This window comes from Scyliorhinus canicula, chromosome 4, assembly GCF_902713615.1.
Source record: "Scyliorhinus canicula chromosome 4, sScyCan1.1, whole genome shotgun sequence".
NCBI classification, from domain to species: Eukaryota; Metazoa; Chordata; class Chondrichthyes; order Carcharhiniformes; family Scyliorhinidae; genus Scyliorhinus; species Scyliorhinus canicula.
Genome location: NC_052149.1, coordinates 136,382,986 through 136,406,168, shown reverse-complemented (window position 1 = coordinate 136,406,168; position 23,183 = coordinate 136,382,986). Strand labels below are relative to the sequence as shown.

Genomic DNA, 23,183 nt, shown 5'->3' with positions numbered 1-23,183 from the left:
CTCTGCCCATAGGGGGAGTTTGTACTGGGCTCCACCCTTGGCGCCGCCCATGGCTCCTCCCACTAACTGGAAGTATAAAGATCTGCAGTTGTGAGCCTGCTGCCAGTTCATCTCGTCGCAGGCAGGCTCAGTTGTAAGACTATTAAAACCACTGTTCACTTCCAACCACGTGTCTTGTGAATTGATGGTCACATCAATGCTGTTGGAGGGGGCGGAGCATCGCAAAAGTGGCACTGCCCCCGATTTTGTCGTGAACAGGGATTCTCCGCCCGATCGCCGAACACAATTTCGGCGTCGGCGACCGGAGGATCCTGCCCAGGGGACTGAACATCTCCTTTTCTCCTTTAATCTAAAGCCTTTTAAACTCTAAACATAGTGTCAGCTAACCAGTGAGCCTTGATCTATCTCATCTTCTCATATCTTTTCAATATTGGTGGTGCTTTAGATTTATCAATATAAGAAATCCAATCACTGTTAATATGAATCACTAGGGTACAGAGGGTTTAAAAGGATGATCAAACAAATGTTTCTTCATGGTAAATGTTTTCAAAAGCAGAGGCACCGATTAGCAGGAATCAGTAAAGTATAAAAGGGCAACCTATGTTAGTTATCTGATGTAAAGCCCAGTTGGCATTCTTTCCTATTATCCATGCAGCAGTTTCCATGGCAGGGGAATATTGTTACCTGCTGTAGAAGCTCTGGATTCTGCTGCATCATGAGTAGTAATTGCTCCCTTTCTTGTGCCACCTGCCTCAGTCTCAGAGATTTTTGGTTACTTTTCGCCAGCTGCTTGAAGAGGTATGTGACGATAAAATCCAAACTTGCACAGCAAGCAGACGAGATTTCTGTATCTGCAGGAAAAGAATGAGACAATCGGTGAACTTAAGGAGTCTGCGCTGGGGATGCAGCAGATTTGGAGTTTTTGCTCAACTATCCCCATCTGACCCAACAAACTCCAATGGATTCAGTATGATTTCTGGGACCACAACCAGTGGAATATGGGGCCTGTAATTGCAATACTGTGGAGCAGTGGGGTGGTGCAGCAGGGGCATCGGAGGTATTTCTTATTATAAACTTGCACCAGGCCACACTTCACAATGACAACACCAAATTCAAGAACACTTCAATGAAGAAACTATTGCTACTTACTGTTAGATAGTAAATTTAACTAAAACAACTTGTTAACACTGAAATTAGTCATTAAGAAGTGCAGACAGTTAATTGGTTGTAATGAGTATTCTTATTCAAATAGAATATATTCTACACATTCTCCAGTAAATATCTTGTACGTCATATCTTTCTCACCTTCTCATTCCAGTGTTCCTCACTCTCTCACCCCAGTGTTTCTCACTCTCTCACCCCAGTGTTCCTCACTTTCTCACCCCAGTGTTCCTCACTCTCTCACCCCAGTGTTTCTCACTCTCTCACCCCAGTGTTCCTCACTCTCTCACCCCAGTGTTCCTCACTCTCTCACCCCAGTGTTTCTCACTCTCTCACCCCAGTGTTCCTCACTCTCTCACCCCAGTGTTTTTCACTCTCTCACCCCAGTGTTCCTCATCCTCTCACCCGTGTTCCTCACTCTCTCACCCCAGTGTTACTCACCCTCTCACCCCAGTGTTTCTCACTCTCTCACCCCAGTGTTTCTCACTCTCTCACCCCAGTGTTTCTCACTCTCTCGCCCCAGTGTTCCTCACTCTCTCACCCTAGTGTTTCTCACCCTCTCACCCCAGTGTTTCTCACCCCAGTGTTCCTCACTCTCTCACCCCAGTGTTCCTCACCCTTTCACCCCAGTGTTTCTCACTCTCTCACCCCAGTGTTTCTCACTCTCTCACCCCAGTGTTTCTCACTCTCTCACCCCAGTGTTTCTCACTCTCTCACCCCAGTGTTTCTCACTCTCTCACCCCAGTGTTTCTCACTCTCTCACCCCAGTGTTTCTCTCTCTCACCCCAGTGTTCCTCACTCTCTCACCCCAGTGTTCCTCACCCCAGTGTTTCTCACTCTCTCACCCCAGTGTTTCTCACCCCAGTGTTTCTCACTCTCTCACCCCAGTGTTCCTGACTCTCTCACCCCAGTGTTACTCTCCGTCTCACCCCAGTGTTTGTCACTCTCTCACCCCAGTGTTTCTCACTCTCTCACCCCAGTGTTTCTCTCTCTCACCCCAGTGTTTCTCACTCTCTCACCCCAGTGTTTCTCTCTCTCACCCCAGTGTTCCTCACTCTCTCACCCCAGTGTTTCTCACCCCAGTGTTTCTCACTCTCTCACCCCAGTGTTTATCACTCTCTCACCCCAGTGTTCCTCACTCTCTCACCCCAGTGTTCCTCACTCTCTCACCCCGTGTTCCTCACTCTCTCACCCGTGTTCCTCACTCTCTCACCCCAGTGTTTGTCACTCTCTCACCCCAGTGTTTCTCACTCTCTCACCCCTGTGTTTCTCAATCTCTCACCCCAGTGTTCCTCACTCTCTCGCCCCAGTGTTTCTCACTCTCTCACCCCAGTGTTTCTCACTCTCTCACCCCAGTGTTTCTCACTCTCTCACCCCAGTGTTCCTCACTCTCTCACCCCAGTGTTTCTCACTCTCTCACCCCAGTGTTCCTCACTCTCGCACCCCAGTGCTACTCTCTGTCTCACCCCAGTGTTTCTCACTCTCTCACCCGTGTTACTCTCCGTCTCACCCCAGTGTTCCTCACTCTCTCACCCCAGTGTTCCTCACTCTCTCACCCCAGTGCTTCACTCCCTCTCACCCCAGTGTTCCTCACTCTCTCACCCCAGTGTCCCTCACTCTCTCACCCCAGTGTTCCTCACTCTCTCACCCCAGTGTTTCACTCCCTCTCACCCCAGTGTCCCTCACTCTCTCACCCCAGTGTTCCTCACTCTCTCACCCCAGTGTTTCACTCCCTCTCACCCCAGTGTTCCTCACTCTCTCACCCCAGTGTCCCTCACTCTCTCACCCCAGTGTTCCTCACTCCCTCACCCCAGTGTTTCACTCCCTCTCACCCCAGTGTCCCTCACTCTCTCACCCCAGTGTTCCTCACTCTCTCACCCCAGTGTTTCACTCCCTCTCACCCCAGTGTTCCTCACTCTCTCACCCCAGTGTCCCTCACTCTCTCACCCCAGTGTTCCTCACTCTCTCACCCCAGTGTTTCACTCCCTCTCACCCCACTGTTTCTCACTCTCTCACCCCAGTGTTCCTCACTCTCTCACCCCAGTGTTCCTCACTCTCTCACCCCAGTGTTCCTTACTCTCTCACCCCAGTGTTCCTCACTCTCTCACCCCAGTGTTCCTCACTCTCTTACCCCAGTGTTCCTCACTCTCTCACCCCAGTGTTACTCTCTGTCTCACCCCAGTGTTTCTCACTCTCTCACCCCAGTGTTTCTCACTCCCTCACCCCAGTGTTTCTCACTCTCTCACCCCAGTGTTTCTCACTCTCTCACCCCAGTGTTTCTCACTCTCTCACCCCAGTGTTTCTCACTCCCTCACCCCAGTGTTTCTCACTCTCTCACCCCAATGTTCATCACTCACTCGAACCAGTGTCCCAAAACTGCTCAAGATATTTAATCAATCAATATTGTCTATATACCCTAACCCTAACCATTACAATACAATTAGCTTACAATGAACGCTCTCCCACTTATATTCCTCACTCGTATCCTAATACTCATCATTCTCCAAATGCCGCTTTTCGCTCTCCATTTTGTGCTCCCCACTGCGGCATCAGGGACCAAAGTTGGTCGTGTTGAATAACTGTGGCTTTAGCCATGGGTCATAGTTTGAACTCCCCAGCATTGAAATTAGTTGCACTCGACGAGGAGGATTATGTGTTTGAGGGCAGAAGCAGTTTGTTCTTGGTCCCTGGGGTTCAGTTAGGTCAAAGAGTGAAAGAGGTGTCATGATTGGGGTCTTTTTTCCTTGTTCTTTAAGGGCGATTTGTTGCTTCTGGTCTTTCTTTCATGGGAAGTGGTTGAGGAATTGGGCGGGAAAGAGAAAAGGAATTTGTCTCAAGTGAATCTTTCCGAATAGGCTGCAGAGCATTGGTGTATTTACAGGTATCAGGCGGAGGCTGACTTGTATACCCTAGAGGTTGTTGCAACTGGTCCCTTGGCAAGGACCCCAAATTTGCCACCGGAAAAAGAGGAACACTTTCGTGCAGGCCATAGCCAGAACTTTGTGCCTGGTATCCTGCTGTTCAATACACAAACATTTGAACTACGAGCAGGAGTAGGCTACTCCATCATTCGATCCTGCTTCGCCACTCAATAAGATCATGACTGATCTGATTGTATCCTCGCACTGTAACCTCCCATTTAGCCCAATAACCCTTCTCCGTCCTTGTTTATCAATAAAGTTTCTATCTCTGCTGACTCAGGGCGCGATTGAACGGAAATTAAATAGTCTCGTTTTGGGCACATTTAGCCGGGTGTTTCTCGGTGCTGGTAGCGTTGAGAACGGCCCCGCTATTAAATAAGGCTGTGCTTAATTTCTAGGCTGCGGTGAGATATGCCCTGCCGAGGTCACACTTAATCCCATTTCCTGCACTAATGTGCTCAGCTCGCCAGTGCAGGAAGAGATGGGGGGCCATCTCTGGACCCACCCACCGTGGCCTGCAGGCTCTCCCCAACTTACCAATTAAGGGGTCATTGAGCCCCCTGCACTCCACCTCATAAGGGTAGGGCACCCCTGGGTCCGATCCCTGGCATGGGCAAGATGTCACCTGGGCACTGCTGGTACCCTGGCATTTCCAGAGTGGTGACAGGTGGCATCAAGGTACCAGGGTACCACCCTGCCCAGACCCCAAACATTCAGGGGTCCCCCGATCATTTAGGAGACCCACCCTCGAAGTGCCAATACACCTGGTCCACGTTTGTGGAAACCAGTGGTAAATGGAGCCCACTCGGGGTCCCCGGGGCGAGGCTATTAGTTCTCGGGCTTTGGGTAACTCTGGCGCAGATATATTCAAGTGCGACTTACTACTCACTTGAATGTACAAATCAGATCGCGAAGCCTCGCGAGATCACAAGTCGGGCGCAACAAGGCCGTTAAATCATGCTCTCTTCTTCGATTGTTTTTTGAGGACGGGAATTCCAAACACTGACCACCCTCAGAGGAAAAAACTCTTCTCACCTCTGTCTTAAATGGGCAACCCCTTATTTTTAAACATTGACCTCTAGTTCCAGATTCTCCCACATTCCTCAAATTTCTGTGGTCCAGACTTTGGAACCATGTGCTTTGGTCAGAAACTTCTCAGTTACTGAAGTCAATCTGAGTAACAACACACACTTTAAACCAACTACCTTGTCTGAAGATGATCTTGTCAGAATGACGAAGCTTGCATTAAATAACGCCTTTAATATAGGAAAACTTCCGAAGGTGCTTCTCAAGGATGAAATAAGACAAACATTGCACTCAGAGAAAGGAGAAGATATTAGAATAGGTGACTAAAAGCTTGGTCAAATAATTAAGCTTTACGAGAATTGGCGGAACGGTGGCTCAGTGGTTAGCACTGCTGGCTCACAGAGCCGAGGGCCCGGGTTCGATTCTGGCCCTGGGTCACTGTCCATGTGGAGTTTGCACATTCTCCCCGTGTCTGCATGGGTCTCACCCCCACAACCCAAAGATACGCAGGTTAGGTGGATTGGCCATGCTAAAATGCCCCTTAATTAGGAAAAAAAAAGAATTGGGTACTCTAAATTTATTTTTTAAAAAAGCTTTAAGAACAATTGTATAAGAGCAGGAGAGAGGTAGAACAATCGAGGGGCTGGGTTTGGGGAAAGAAACCCAATAGACTACAGTTGGCAAATGGAGAGATGTTGGAGGGTTGCAGAACTGGTGAAAATTACAGAGATATAAATAAGTATATTTGTTTTCAAACTGGGATTTAGAAGGGTTGGAAAGGTCTGAGAAAGGGCTGCTATTTACCAGGTTTATATGTATTTTCTGATTCTACTAAAGGTGGTTGAAACCATACCTAGCTGCAAATTGATACCATCTCTGCTGTTTTGAATAGATCACTATCTGATGTTTTCATTCATTGAGTGATCGGGGAAAACAAGTTTCCTCCTGAGGTTCACTCTTCCGTGCACCACTAATCTGGGGCCTATTGATGTGACAAGCACACAGGAAAAGAGTGGCTGCAATCATTTGAGATTGCATCACGGCAGCTGAATTCAAAATACAAAAGAATGATTAAGTCATACAATTAGCATATCTGCAATCAGGGGAAGAATGCTGTTGCTCTGGTCAAAACTCAAATCTGGTTAGCCTTCAAAATGACCAATCTGACCATTTTATGGAGTGACGGCTGTGCTAACAATTAAAGTGACACCACTGTTATGACAGTTTAATGTTTACCAAGACGCCTTTGTGATACTTTACTGACATAAACAAAAATGGCCACCCAGAATTGGATGATAGTTTTATTCCATTTAAGAGAATAGAAATAGATTTACTACATGCCTCAGTGACAGGGAAGCAAATGATTTAACCACTCCAACCACTACTGAGCCTGACACTAAATCACACTCCAACTGCATTTTGTACATTGGAGCTGAGATACAACTTCCACCCATCCCATTCACAAATACCTCAGCTTTCACTGAGCCCTCTGGAGGGAAAACCAATCCTTCTCCAGCACAAGAGTTTGAGTAGCTCCTGTGTCTCTTATAACTGTTATGGGTTTGGCTACGTCTGTCGAGGAAAATTGTTACTTTCTCCTTAGACACAAAACCGGCATTTCTCTCATCCACCTCATTCCTCACATCTGCTCGCACAGCGGTGTCCACCTTGGGTCTCTTAAGACCCATTAATGCTACTGTCTGCACCGTAGCATTCTCCATTTTCATTCCCTTCTCAGAATCCTCCATGTGAACAACCATGGGCCTTTGTTACAACTTCCAACATGCTGAATGAACATGCCCCACCTTGTTACAATAGTGACACCAAGGCTTACAAGTCTCACTTTCACCCTCAGTACCTTCATTCCTGGCCTGAGGCAGAAATTTCAGGCCTTCTCAGCTATCCATTCTCTACCTTGGCTACCTGCCTTCCTCTCACAATCCCACTTCCTATCCTTTTCAAAATTATGGGGGTGATGGAACAAATGTTAAAATTTCTGGATTCGCTCGTAATCATCACCCGTAATTGCCACCTGCCGAGCAGTTTGTACCCTCTGGTCTTCAACATGGGTTCTTATTATCAAAGGTGAGGAATTCTTAAACTCCTCCAACAGAATTACCTCTCAGAGCCTCATAGGTAGTCTCAACTCCCAATGTTCGTACCTATCCGTTAAAACTTTTCTGCTTACCCCTTTCAAATTCTGCATATGTCTGTCCCGGCAGTCTCTTCAAATTCCAAAATGTTTACCGATATGTTTTGGGAATCAATACGTATGCATCTGGAAGGACCTTTTTTACCTTGTCATAATCCCCATACTCCTACTCTGATAAGGCAGCATAAACCTCCTGTGCTCGCCCCATCAACTTACTCTGCAGGGGTAATGTCCACATTTCTTTTTGCCACTCTATTTGGGTTGCTATTTTCTCAAAAGCCCGAAAGAACGTTTCCACTTCTTTTCATTCAAATTTTGGGAGAACCTGTATAAGCTTAAACATATTGCCACTGAGTTCTGTTCTCGGACTAGCTCCTCTCTATGCTCTGGCAGCTCTCCACTCATTTCCAGTGTTGTAAGCTGGAATTCTCTCTCCCTTTCCCTTTCCTCTCTCTCTTTCCCTTTCTTTTCTTTCATTCTCTCTTTTCTCTTTCCTTTCTCTCATTTTCTCTACCCTCTCTCTGTCTTTGTTTTCTCTCATTCTCTCTTTCCTCCCTCCCACTTTCTCTTTCTTTTTTCTCATTCTCCTCTCCTCATTTATTTCTGTTTTCACTGCAGTTCTATTTCTCTCTGTTTTTGTTGTATTTCTAACCGTTTCATCTGTAACTGGATTTTAGCCAACTCTACTGATTGTTGATCTGGCCTATGCTGTATTGGCTGTTTTTCCTTCAAATTTACATGTTGAACAATCATTTCAATTACCTCCACCGTCTTAGTTTTAGCTGGTACAACCAGTTTTAATTCCCTTGCCAATTCGATGATCGTGTTTTGCCAGGCCCCTCCAAATAAACTAGATGTACATCTTCCACCTGGAGAAACTGCTTAGCTGCTTCCATAGCCATCCTGTTATATTGCAAATCTGGTGTCTCTTTATAATTTACTCTGTACCCCAAATTCACCGTCTAACATTTCAAATCCTGGATGAGCCCCCAATTTATGCTCCGTCACCATGAGCGGTCAATTCCAGCCCCACAGAACCCGCAATCCCAACACATGTGAATTAACCAATAATTTGCGAATTTTCCTAAGATCTTTGACACTTGACTGCTCCAGTGAGATACAGGCACCAGATTTGTAAGTAAAACATTAAACTTGGTTAATTTATAACAAGGAAAAAGATGAATATCTAATGTTAAGAATGGAACAATGGTCTACTGATCTAAATATTACCCCCAACCTCACCCCACCCTCCACCCAGACACACACAAGACAAACGTACAGTGGGGTTAGGGAAAGGATTGAAAATAACAGGGATCAAAAGGTGTGAGATGATTCTTTGCTGCCGAGGTAATGGTCTTTGTAGCCAGCGATCTTCTAATGGTAGTCTTCAACTAGAACCGGCAGGCTGTAGAATTCTCTCTGAGGAGTCTCACGGTAGCATGGTGGTTAGCATCAATGCTTCACAGCTCCAGGGTCCCAGGTTCGATTCCCGGCTGGGTCACTGTCTGTGTGGAGTCTGCACGTCCTCCCCGTGTGTGCGTGGGTTTCCTCCGGATGCTCCGGTTTCCTCCCACAGTCCAAAGATGTGCGGGTTAGGTGGATTGGCCATGCTAAATTGCCCGTAGTGTAAGGTTAATGGGGGGATTGTTGGGTTACGGGTATGTGGGTTTAAGTAGGGTGATTATTGCTCGGCACAACATTGAGGGCTCGAAGGGCCTGTACTGTGCTGTACTGTTCTATGTTCTATGAGTCACTTCAAATTGACTGACCTCAGTCTCACACTGACGGTTCCCCTCAGCTCTGTGCAATTCTAGCTTGCATCCATCAGATGGACTATCAGCAACACTGAGTTAAAACTACAGTTTTCAGCATGAGGGTTTAAGTGGGCCTTTAACCAACCCCTTTCCTTGTTCTGAACCCTCAGGAAGAAACCAACAGGTGAGAGAGAATTTGGAGCATTAGCTTCACAGTTCTTAAGCAGGATAGAAATGCATACTCGCCCATAGCTCCTCTCATTGGTCACTTTCACAGACTAGCTGGAAGTATTTAAATCACTAGGCCTTTCAAACTGTGGTTTACATTTTCACCGACCTGGCTGGAGACATTTATGGCAGAAGTTACTTTCCCAGGTTGGCTGAAAGCATTAAATTGCCAGAGCAAATGCTGATAGAGGAAGAGAGTTTTCCTGTGTGCTGCTTTCCAAGTCTGCATAGAATGGAGAGACAAAATGGAACTCGCCTTCTGACCATTCAGAAGGTTCTGAATGGCTCCACCAATCACAACTGAGAACAGGAGATGTCCCAGAATTTGAGAAGCACTGATTTGCTGGCAAGTCCATCAAAATGGCATCACGGGCTATGCAACAGAGCATCAATGGGATGCTTGGGCCAGTATATTATGCCAGGGTGTTTTCAGTTTGACCAAAGACTGCAGTTAAAAACAATTCTGCAATGTGCACTGAGGACCCGGGTTCGAATCCTGGGACACTGTCCGTGTGGAATTTGCACATTCTCCCCATGTCTGCGTGGGTTTCACCCCCACAACCCAAAGATGTGCTGGGGAGGTGGATTGGCCACACTGAATTGCCCCTTAATGGAAAAAGAAAAATAATTGGGAACTCTAAATTTATTTTTAAAAAGAGAAACACGAAACAGATAAGGATTTAACCAGTTCCTTACATAGCCGACCAAGGATATTAACCTATAAATCAAAGTAGCAGAAAGTATTAAAGCAAGAGCATATATAACAAACCTCTTGCTTCTGTTTGTATCTATTTTTAATTTAATAGAAATTATTGTTTGTGACATTAGTTGGCATTTTGGCACTGAACTATTTGAAGTGCAGGTGTGCTTCCAAGTGTCTGGCCAACATTCCTCCCTCAACCTCCAGCACTAATAAACTATCCATTTGTTTTATTGTTGTTTGTAGAATTCACAGCAGTGATTCCTCCCAAATGAATCGATGCCTGAAGCACTCTGGGATAACCTGAGTCTTGATAAGAATGCTGCATGAAAAAAATTCATTTTTTCTGAGCCGCAAGTGTTACCACTGGTGGAAGGATCGAGAACAAGAGAACATAGTTTTAAGGTAACTCAATAAGTTGTGGAGATGTGAGGAAAAACTTTTCACATTGTGAGTGGTTAACATCCGGAATGCATTGCCTGAGAATGTGGTGGAGGCTGGTTATATCCAGGCATTCGAGAGCGAATTGGATTATTACATGAAAAGAAAGAAAGTGCAGTGTTATAGAGTCATAGAAGTCTACAGCACAAAAAAGGCCCTTCGGCCCATCGCAGCTGCACTGATCAAAAATAACCATCTAAGTATTCTCATCCCATTTTCCAGCATTTGTCCCATAGCCTTGTACGCCTTGACATTGCAAATGCACATTTAAATACTTCTGAAATGTTATCAGGGTCTCTACCTCCACCACCCTTTCAAGCAGGAAGTTCCAGAGTCCCACCGCCCTTTGGTGAAAAAGTGTTTCCTCACATTCCCTCTAAACTTCCTGTCCCTTACCTTAAATCTATGTCCCCTGGTCATTGATCCCTCCACCAAGGGGAAATGTTTCTTCCTGTCTACTCTATCTGTGCCCCTCATAATTTTATACACCTCAATCATGTTCCCCCTCAGTCTCCTCTGCTCCAAGGAAAACATTCCCAGCCTATCCAATCTCGCTTCACAGCTAAAACTCTCCAGCCCCGGCAACATCCTGGTAAATCTCCTCTGCACCTCTACCAGTGCTATCACATTCCCACCTATAACGTGGATTCAAGAACTGCACACAATACTCTAGATGTGGTCTAACCAACATTTCATACAGTTCAGGCATAACCTCTCTGCTCTTAAACTCTATGTCTCGGCTAATAAAGGCAAGTATACCATTGCCTTCTCAACCACAGTATCTACCTAACCCTGCTTCCTTAAGGGACCAATGTCCATGCACACCAAGGTCTATCTGATCCTCTGTGCTTCCAAGGGTCCTGCCATTCATCATGCATTTCCTTGCCTTGTTTGTCCTGCCCAAGTGCATCACACATATCCGGATTGAATTCCTTTTGGCACTGATCAGCCCATCTGACCAGACCGTGTATATCCCCCCGTAATTGAAGGCTATCCTCCTCACTGTTCACCACCCTATCAACTTTCATATAATTCGTGAACTTACTCATCAGCACTCCTACATTCATGTCTAAATTGTTTATATAAACCACAAACAGCAAGGGCCCCAACATTGAACCCTGCGGGACCTCACTGGACACAGGCTTGCAGTCAGAAAAACACCCCTTGATCAGCGCCCTCTGCTTCCTGCCACTCAGCCAGTTCTGGATCCAATTTGTCAAATTTCCTTGGATCCCATGGGCTCTTACCTTCGCTATCAGTCTCCCATATGGGGCCTTGTCAAACGCCTTGCTGAAGTCCAAGTAGACTATGTCTAATGCATTGCCCTCATCTACACCACACCTGGTCACCACTTTGAAAAATTCAATCAAGTTGGTCAGACATAACCTCCCCTTAACAAAACCATGCTGCCCTGTTCTTGATTAATCCCCACCTCTTCAAATGCAGATTAATTCTGCTCTCAATATTGCTTCCGATATTTTCCCCACCACTAAGGTTAGACAGACTGCCCTGGAGTTTCCGGGTTTATCCCTTCCCCCCCTTCTTAAATAATGATACCACATTGACTATCCTTCAGTCTTCCAGCTCCTCTCCTGTGGCCAGCGATGAATTGAAAATTATTGCCAACACCCCTGTTATTTCCTCCCTTGCCTCACTCAATTGCCTGGGACACATTTCATCTGGCCCTGGAGATTTGTCTACTTTTAAGCCTGCCAGACCCCTCATAACCTCTTCTCTGTCTATGTTAATTTCTTTAATTTTATTACAGTCCTTCATCTGATTTCTATATCCACACTATCCCTCTTACAAGTGAATACTGACAAAAGTATTCAATTGGAACCCTACCTCAGTCCTCCGGCTTCACACACAAATTGCCATTGTGATCCTTTAATGGTCCCTACTCTTTCCCGAGTTATCCTTCCACTCTTATGGAGAGAAGGCAGGGAAAGCAGGACTAGGTGAATTTCTCATTTGGAGAGCCAGTGCTATAACCATTCCGATTCTGTGTGATACTATTGCTTTGTCTGCTGTCTTAACCTTAATTGCTTCATTTCAAGCACGTTACCAAGTCTGTTAATATACCAAACAAAGAAACGGCAAACCAATATTCTCACAGCATGTCTCATTGACGTTACACATCTAATCTGAAGTTGAATTTTTCCTCCAGTAGAGGAGAGGAGAACGCGGAGGTTAAATAGAAAGAGATGCCAAAGTATGACAGTGAGGTGGATACCGGACACAATAAACTTCAAATACATTGCAGCATCAGGGTGAGTACAGAGGTGGCTGGCGCCAGGTAGCAAACCGAGAGAGCTGCCCCAGCAGACTGGACTGCTAATGCATATTTTGGACAATATAGTGCAAATTGTTCTGCAGATTACTGATAAGCCGTGTTGTGTCTACAGGCTAACCTTCCTGAAATGTGATCCCCCTCCTGTGAACAATTTTCGTTGATTTCTTAATTTTCTTTCAGAGATACAAGTAACAGTTTTGTGGTCAGCTTGAAAGACGATCTTTTGCCCACATTCGGATACTGCATCATTTAGATTGGTTTCAGAGACCTTTTATCTTAAATCATAACAGAAAATGCTGAAAATACAGCACAGGTCTCAGAGCCTCTGGAGAACAAACACGTGTCTGAATATTGTTGTATATGGCAAGTCTCTGTGAAAGCTGAGTTCTATTGGAAACATTAATTTGCCTTATTTGCAGACGCTGCTGACTTCCTGTATTTCCAGATTTCCAATATTCACAATTTGTCTTTCTTTTGACCCAATTCTTTGATCTTTCCAGCCACTGTAACAGAAAGTATAGATCAATCTCTTTGCCCTGACCTCTGACAACAGTGACCTTGAATCAAAATGGATATTTAATAAGAAGCAACGGATAACAGCATGACCAAGAAAGAACCATATTTAACATTTGTAATAACCAAATGGTAATCAGAACATACTGTGGACTGCAGAGTATAACTTAACCTTTGAAGCTTTGAAAAATCCTTCCAAAAACATGGGTCACCTTGTTCACTGAGTATAAAATGTGAACTACTGATGTTGGTTCAGGTGATTGTCATTTTGCAATGTGAAAACAATGCAGAACATCCTGCATGGTCTGGTCTGTATGAGCATGTCTTAAACACTCACACATCTTCGCGCCAACATGGCTAGTATTGCCTGCATGATACTAAACACTGATTTCTCAGGTGAGTATAACCCTTAACATATATTTCTGAGCTGAAAAATTGAGCCAAACATCAAATGTGATTATAGCCTTAGACATGCATTTTGGCATCTAAAACGTCGGCCATCTTGTACATTGAGTTGACTTCTCGGTTATTTTTCCATTTCAGACATATGGGGGGGCGATTCTCAAAAATGGAGACTAAGTGTTCGCGCCATCATGAATGCCGTCCCGTTTCACGACGGCGTGAAACGGGCACAGGGACAACTGATTCTGTCCCTCACAGGGGGCCAGCACGGCGCTGGAGCAGTTCATGCCATTCCAGCCTCCCTTCCCGGCGCTAAATGGGCACTGCGCCAACCCATGCATGCGCAGGGGACTTCTTCAGCGTCTTGGCCCCGACTCAACATGGCATGGGGGTGGGGCAACAAAGTAGGCCCGGTGGGGTGGGGGGGGGGGGGGTGGGGGGAGGCTGGCCCGCCGATCGGTGAGGTCCCATCGGAGGCCCCCCCGGTGAAGGAGCGCTTTCCCCCGCCCCACAGGCCACCCCCTGACCCTTCACGCAGGTTTCCCTCCGGCAGTGACCAGGGGTGAACGGCGTCGGCGGGACTCTGCTGTATCCGTGCAGCTGCTCGGCCCATCCGGGGCGGAGAATCGGCAGTGCCGCCGGTTCCAGCGGCCTGTGGCCGGTGCTGCGTCAAACGCGTCGGCGCAAATGGCGCCGATTTACCGCACCCCGGAGAATTGCGTGCCGACGTCGGGGCACGGTTGTGGCGATTCTCCGGCCCAGCGCAGGGCTCGGAGAATCGTGCCCAAGGTGCCATCACTCAGCACTGCCACATTCGGTACAACAGGGCTCAATGGAAACTAAAGCACGTTCTATATTCCAACAACAATGTGCTCCAATTCCAAGACCTTGGAGAGCAAGCATGACAGTAACACTGTTCCAGAAACAGAAAATACTGGACAATCACAGTAGGTCTGACAGCATCTGCGGAGAGAGAAGGGAGCTAACGTTGCACTTTGTCAAAGCTTTGAATATTCCGGTCCCACAGTGGTGCACGGGCTCCCCGGCGATGAGGGGTGCAGTCACCATGAAATCCTGTTGACAGCGGCAGGGTTGGCAAATCCCGCTAGCGGCCTGGTTCTGCCGAAAAACATGCGGCGGGTTGGTCGGTGAATCCCACCCTAAATGTCATTTGTGGTGGGCTTTGCTGGGAGATTCTCCCTGACCTGTTCCCCACCGCTATCTAACCACACTTTGTCACTTTTTGGGCCTTGTGGAGTTACTCCCCGGTTAAGCACACATTAGAATTATTTTCATCACTGGGGAGCTGAACTCGCTAGCCAGACCGGCTCCTCAGAAATCGAGACACCATTTTGAAAGGGTGCCCTGATCTCTAAATGGGCTTGTGGGTCCCGCACACCCACCATCCGTTGAGAAATGTCACCGCCTCCTCCCCTCCCCCCCCACACACACACACACATGGGCATTACCTCTCACTCCCCCAAGTGATGCTATGGGGGTCGCTGAGGGCCCGCTGTTCAGGCCTTCCCACACTCCCTTTCAAGCTCCCCCTATTCAGGACCCCACCTTTCAACAACCCAACCTTACAGAACCCCTTCATACCCGTCCTACATCCCCCCACCCTCATACCCCACCTCCACCCTCCTTTCATGGGCATAGCCCCCCTCAGACCCTTACCTATGGCAGTGCCACCTTGGCACTGCTTCTGCCAACTTTGCTGTGCCATCTTGGCAGTGCCCAGGTGCCCTGGTTCAGGGGTGAGAGCCAGGGAGCCACCCTGCCCTATCCCTGACCACCCAGGAGCCTCCGATGGCCTGGGAGACTTCCCCGGCTGCTGTTTTGCCTGGTCCACATCTGTGTGGACCAGTACTGAACACCGCCCGGTTGGGGGTTCCCTGGGGAGGCCGGTAGATGCTGGGAGCCTGATAGATCCCAGGTCAGCACACCTAAGTGGGTTTTAAACTTGTGGTGAATGTAATATATCAATGTATATATACTAATTCACGCTGTTATTGTAAGTGCAGTAGCGCCATCCTACCACTAGGGGGAGTAGCGCTGGGACCACTTAGGAACTTGTACTGGGCTCCACCCTTGGTTCCGCCCACGACTCCTCCCCCTAGTGCAGCTGTATAAGTATCCGTGTCCAGAATCAGCCTGGGTCACTACGAGTTCATCGACAGGTTACAGGCTGGCTCTGAAGTAAGTCGATTAAAGCCTAGATTCACATCGGAAACACGTGTCTGGTAAATTGATGGTTCCATCAAAACCTAATTAGGCATGCAAGGCTTGGTTCCGCCTATTGTGGGTGAATTCCCGCTGTGATTGAATAGCGTGTGATTCACGTTTCCTTTGAGGGCATGATTTGTTAGCAATTCAGGATATGCAAATGGACCAGCACTCTGCTGGCAAGAATTGAAAGAAATTCCCAGCCCAGTGGGCTGCGTAACTGCTGGGGCCGGAATTAGGGCGAGAGAGTCTGACAACTGGAGCTGTTTTTAAGCGCTCCACTCACCACACACACATTGCAGCCACGAAGCTGGCTCAGGGAAGACCTGCCCCCTCAGTTGGGAGTCTGAAGTGGACACACTGCTTGATGCCAATGAGGAGAGTGGGCTGTAGACTCAAACCCATTCTCCTGAAAAGTGCCTGGGAGGAGGTGGCAGAGGCAGTCAGCGTTGCCAGTCTCACCAGGAGGAGACAACTTGCGATCTTGAGGGGCGGGGGTCACTGGTGAGGCCGATGTCCTGAGAAGGGCAGAGAACTGGGGAGGGTTCCAAAGGCCACGGTGCAGGTATCCAGGCAGCTCTGCTAAACCCCTATTCGTCTGTAGTGGAGCAGCGCTTCTGAGGAGTGCCTACACCGAATGGGTCACTGATGATATCACTGGGGTATGAGGGTTTCCAGAGGGCAGTCTGGATGGGCTCCCTCATCACCAGAGACTCTCTGAACATTCACAGGACACAGTGAGCAGTCAGCAGTGTGAGCAGCCAAGCGTTTGTAAGTAGCACCAAAGGTATGTGTATAAAACCAGATACAGCAGTAATGGTGGTCTGAGCCAGGCCACCCCAATCCCAAGGGGAATGTACAGACCTGGCGCTACGTCACTCCCTGTTACTGCCCCCGGCACGGGCAGCCACCCCCGAGAAAGCCTGACGATTATTTTTTTTAAATATAAATTTAGAGTACCCAATTAATTTTGTTCAGTTAAGGGCAATTTAGCGTGGCCAATCCACCTATCCTGCACATCTTTGGGTTGTGGGGGCAAAACCCATGCAAACACTGGCTGAATGTGCAAACTTCACACGGACAGTGACCCAGAACTAGGATCGAACCTGGGACCTCGGAGCCATGAGGTGGCAGTGCTAACCACTTTGTCACCATGCTGCCCTCAATGTCTGACAATTTTTGAGAGATGTTTTAGCCTCTCACTCCTCCTTAAACAGCCTCCCCGAACAGGCGCCGGAATGTGGCGACTGTGGGCTTTTCACAGTAACTTCATTGAAGCCTACTCGTGACAATAAGCAATTTTCATTTCATTTCATGGTGCCCAGGGCACGCTTGTAACTACATGCACTAATTCATGACCGTGAGACTTTTGCCTATGAGGGGTGGAGCATCGCGGAGGTGTGAAGCATGAAGTGTCCAACCTGCTAATGACATTCAAATCCATGCTAATGACAGTTTTGCACGGACCCGCCTGTGTGGGGTGTAAACTTCGATAACGCCACCAGCGAGGAACTGCGCCATTGACTGTGGAATCGGTGCTGGGCGCAAATTGCAATTTTTCCACTGTGCGTTATTCTCCACCTGATCGCAATTCTCACTGTCGGCAGCGGGAAGCAGAGAATTCAGGCCAGTATGTTTTCTCATAAATAATGCAGCTCATTTTTAGGATGGGTATAAACCAAGAGAACAGATAAAGAAAATGACTGATTTGGAGTTTAAAAACGTTTGTGTAGCTACATTAAAGTGGAAAGTGTTATTAAAGGTCAGAAGAATTGTCAGTAACTCAAAATTGTTAGATATTGATCATGCTTGTAAGAAGGTTCAACACGGGATGTGGGCCCTGACTAGACAGAACGGAATGTGTTGGACAGTACTGCCGCCTGGTCAGATTACATCAGCTGGTTTGCTGATTTAAAAATCAAAGTGCTATAAAATATCAGAAAAAATCTATCTTTTGAGAGTTTCTCCTGGCATTTTGAATGGTTGTCTACTGTGAGAATCATATCATGGAATCATAGAATTTACAGTGCATAAGGAGGCCATTCGGCCCATCGAGTCTGCACCGGCTCTTGGAAAGAGCACCCTACCCAAGGCCACACCTCCACCCTATCCCCATAACCCAGCAACACCACCCAACACTAAGGGCAATTTTGGACACTAAGGGCAATTTATCATGGCCAATTGACCTAACCTGCACATCTTTGGACTGTGGGAGGAAACTGGAGCACCTGGAGGAAACCCACGCACACACGGGGAGAACATGCAGACTCCACACAGACAGTGACCCAAGCCGGGAATCGAACCTGGGGCCCTTGGAACTGTGAATTGTGCTCACCACTATGCTACCGTGCTGCCCATATCCTCATGACTTTGAGTCAGAAAGTTGTGGATCACACCCCAATCTCGATTGAGCACATTATCTGGACTAGCACTCCCGAGAGCTGGCTACATTGTTGAAGGCAGAGTGTGCACGACAAGCCATTAAATCGATGCCAGAGATTGCCCACTCAGGTGGATGTACAAGATCCCCTCACACTATTTTGTAGAAGAGCAGGAGAGTTTTAAAATCATAGGATAGTTACACCACTTGTCCATGCTGATTTTCTGCAAGAGCAACTTACCTCGTGCTACCCCCCTGCCTTTCCCCTGTTGCCATGCACATTTTTCCTTTTCAGATGTTTTAAAAGCCCCAATAGAATCTGCCTCCACCACACTCGTAGGCAGTGCATTCCACATCCTAATGATGCACTGTGTAAAAAGGTTTTCCTCATATTGCCATTCTTTCTTTTCCCAATCACCTAAATTTAATTTCCTTTAAATTGATCTCCCTCATGTCCTGGTCAATATTTATCCCAAGATCAACAGGTAATTTAGATGATCTGAACATTCAACTCACTGCTCTTTATTCGAACTTGCTGTGCATAAATTGAATTTTTCCTTATTTACAGCAGTTTCTAGACTTCAAAAGAACTTAATTGGCTGTGAACCACTTTGGAACATCAAAGGTTGGTCAATATGTTATATAAATGCAAGCCTTTCTTTCTTAATTGTATGGCCAGTGAGTATCAACTTACTATTTGACAGTGGATGGCATCACAGATTGATTTTATTCGTAACTATATATTTACACTTGACTTGCAACATGGGTATATATATGTGCTTTGTGTCCATCCCCAGATCAGAGCTGCCATTTCCATTGCAATTACACTACATGGAACACTACCTGGGCATTTATTTTGTATATGAGCCAAACCTGAGGTCTTCCTGTTCATATGGCTTAAGACCACATCCTAGGCAGGTCCATCATAGTTATTTTAAATTATTAAATATTATTCATACTACCTATATTAGGAATCCTCCTAAATGTGCAGTCCTGATTTATCCATCTTTTTACACATGCCCCTGAAGGTACTGGTTCTTGCTGGCTCCACAAATTTTATTACAGCTAAATCTGATACTGTTCTCAATTCAGAGTGCAGCAAGTGTTTGAATCATTCAGTGGACAAACAGTAAATAAGATTGAACACCATGAATGTGAAATATTGCATGCAGTTTGAAAACAATATGGGACAGCTGTGCAATAAATGGAAGAAAATTATTACTATATTACTTAGAAAGGAATGCAACATGTCACTGTCAACCTCTGGACAACACGGGAAAGCAATTAAACAAGTGAACAGAAAGCTAGGATACATAGCTGGAAGAATATAGTGCGAGTGTTCAGATAGAAACAAAGCAAATTCGGAGCAGAAATCGGAAATTTGTACTATGTATTCATAGTGGGCGCGATCGAACCATACTCGTTCTACGTGTGTTCGTGAGCGGGATTCGTTGGGTGTTTCCAAACCGCTGACTTGACGAGGTTGTCATAAGTATCTAACATTAATTAGGGTATTTAATGATGCCCCACCGGCTTTACACTGCAAATGACTGACCCGCCAGCTGATTCGCCGGGACTGCACCTGGCAGCTCCCCGCTAAAGCGGAGGAGCAGCACTTAAACCTCTCCCATAGAGCAAAGCTCAGACTGCACGTAGCCATGTCACCGGGCTGACTAGCTCTGCGATTCAGGGATGCTGACTTGGCCAGGCTCATGGGCGTGGGCGTGTCCAGGAGGGTTCCCTGTTCCCCTGAGGGGGTCGGAGGGTCAGCCACAGGTCAGCCAGTGCAGCCTGGGAGGCAGTGGCAGCAGCGTCAGCTCAGGGAGTGTCACCAGGAGGACCGCCACCCAGTGCCGCAAGAAGCTCAACCTCCACCAGACTGCACGGGTGAGTTGGCATCGATCCCTAGCACTGGTCACGCCTGCCATCTGCCATCCCCAGACCAACCCCCCCCCGGCGACATTGTGCCTGGTAATGTTCCCCCTCCCCCCACAGCACAATACTGCGCCCATTCCCCAGCACACATGCCCGGCAGTGTTGCCTACACCTGTTCCCTGCCATATGCAATGCACAAAGCGTTCGGCTCACAATGTGTGCCCCCTCCCCCATGTCCTCACAGGGGAGGTTTGCGCACAATCGGTGGTAAAGGGCCCGGGTGGGCGGTGGGTTGCCGGACCTCAGGGTCCTCATCCCCTATGAGGAACGAGCCCTGCAGGTCCCGGGGGTGGCCGAAGACAGATCAGTCACTAATATCGAGCTTGGCCTCTGCTGCAGAGGTGAGGATTCACCAGCCCCCACCCAGTTGACCTGTCACATGTATGTTGTTCATGCCAGCATGACGATCCTTCTCTTTCATTGACCACATGTCCATTCTTTCGCAGGATCTCCAGCTGGTAATGCCAGCCCATCTGGTGTGCCCCCCACCCCCCCCCCCCCCCACCTCCCAAGAGAACACCTCGGAGGAGAGCTCCAAGGATGCCAGCATTGAGGGGTCACAGATATCATTCCCACCCTCCACCAGCGCAGACACACACACATTGGTGGGCGAAAGTAGTCCACAAGCCTCTGGGGCACAATCTGGTGAGCACAACACAGTTGCTTATGTGCATTGGGTGGAGGCAGGAACGAGCTGAGCCCCAGTCAGATGCTGAGCGTCTGGGTCAGATTTACCGAGAGCAGATGCAGTCGATCGGGTTTGGCGGAGGTGGATGTTAGTGACTCGCCAGCGGGTGAATAGTCGATTGGAAGAGTCCCTGAGGGTAAGGGCGCAGGAGATAGTGCCAGCAATGCATGGCACCGAGGTCAACACCGCTAGGGACAATTCGAATCACTATTGTATTCATAGGCCATTAAAACCCGTTGCACCTTAGACATGTGAATCCTACGTCGCGTTATTCCGCTTTGTGGGCTGGCCAGCACCCCCTCCCCCAGTTGCCCTCCGCCCTCCCAAGGTCCAAGCCCCCCTGGGCACCCTGCTACTAGATCTGGCATCCCACAAGGCATACCATGTGCAGGTGATGGATGTGAGCGGCACTCAGGAGTCAGACTTTGGCATAAATTGAGGAGCAGCAGCGCTTTGCCCAGAGCGGGTAAAGAACAAAGAAAAGTACAGCACAGGAACAGGCCTTCCAAGCCTGAGCCGACCATGCTGCCCATCTAAACTAAAATCTTCTACACTTCCTGGGTCCATATCCCTCTATTCCCATCCTATTCATGTATTTGTCAAGATGCCCCTTAAACGTCACACGTCCCTGCTTCCACCATCTCCTCCAGCAGCGAGTTCCAGGCACCCACTACCCTCTGTGTACAAAACGTGCCTCGTACATCTCCTCTAAACTTTGCCCCTCGCACCTTAAACCTATGCCCCCTAGTAATTGACCCCTCTATCCTGGGGAAATGTCTCTGACTATCCACTCTGTCTATGCCCCTCATAATTTTGTAGACCTCTATCAGGTCGCCCATCAATCTCCTTTGTTCCAGTGAGAACAAACAGAGTTTATTCAACCTCTCCTCATAGCCATACTCCATACTAGGCAACATCCTGGTAAATCTCTTCTGCATCCTCTCTGAAGCCTCCACATTCTTCTGGTAGTGTGGTGACCAGAATTGAAAACTATACTCCAAGTGTGGCCTAACTAAGGTTCTATACAGCTGCAACATGACTTGCCAATTTTTATACTCAATGCCCCGGCCAATGAAGGTAAGCATGCCATATGCCTTCTTGACTACCTTCTCCACCTGTGTTGCCCCTTTCAGTGACCTGTGGACCTGTACACCAAGATCTCTCTGACTGTCAATACTCTTGAGGGTTTTACCATTCACTGTATATTCCCTCCCTATATTAGACCTTCCAAAATGCATGACCTCACATTTTTCCAGATTAAACTCCATCCACCATCTCGCCGCCCAAGTCTCCAAACGATCTAAATCCTGCTGTATCCTCTGACAGTCCTCATCGCTATCTGCAATTCCACCAACCTTTGTGTCGTCCGCAAACTTATGCTTCCGACCAGTTACATTTTCCTCCAAATCATTTATATATACTCCAAACAGCAAAGGTCCCAGCACTGATCCCTGCGGAACACCACTAGTCACAGCCCTCCAATCAGAAAAGCACCCTTCCTGTGGTAGTATGACTAGGGGTATTACGGTACCTCAGAGGTGAGCTGCTATTGGTGCAGAGGACTCGCTGTCCATTGGCCCGGGTAAGTCATGTGCCTCTCAGCCGATTGGCTGAGAGGTAGGTAGCTCCGCCTACAAGGTGGGATATAAGAACCCGTGTTCCCCGCCAGTCGGCCATTCTTCTGTACGTCTGCTGCCGGGCACACATCTTGTGCATTAAAGCCTTTTGTTTGGATCTCATCTTCGTCTCGTGTCCAATTGATGGTGCATCACTTCCATTGCTACTCTCTGCCTTCTATGACCTAGCCAGTTCTGTATCCAGCTTGCCAGCTCACATCTGATCCCGTGTGACTTCACCTTTTGAACCAGTCTGTCATGAGGGACCTTGTTAAAAGCCTGACTGAAGTCCATATAGACAACATCCACTGCCCTACCTGCATCAATCATCTTTGTGACCTCCTCGAAAAACTCTTTCAAGTTAGTGAGACACAACCTCCCCTTCACAAAATCGTGCTGCCTCTCACTAATACGTCCATTTGCTTCCAAATGGGAGTAGATCCTATCTTGAAGAATTCTCTCCAGTAATTTCCATACCACTGACGTAAGGCTCACCGGCCTGTAGTTCCCTGGATTATCCTTGCTACCCTTCTTAAACAAAGGAACAACATTGGCTATTCTCCAGTCCTCCGGGGTATCACCTGAAGACAGTGAGGATCCAAATATTTCTGTCTAGGCCTCAGCAATTTCCTCTCTAGCCTCCTTCAGTATTCTGGGGTACATCCCATCAGGCCCTGGGGACTTATCCACCTTAATATTTTTCAAGACGCCGAGCACCTTGTCTTTTTGGATCTCAATGTGACCCAG

General features: G+C 47.6%; 1 protein-coding gene across 1 annotated transcript in view; it reads right to left on the bottom strand.

The window, feature by feature from the left end:
- LOC119965026 (ran-binding protein 17-like) overlaps positions 1-23,183 on the bottom strand; it is a 1,262,848-nt gene that overhangs the window by 190,232 nt on the left and 1,049,433 nt on the right. Inside the window, exon 25 of the mRNA XM_038795235.1 lies at positions 685-851. Within this exon, the coding sequence (XP_038651163.1) occupies positions 685-851 (167 nt within the window). The remainder of the gene's footprint in view (positions 1-684; positions 852-23,183) is intronic.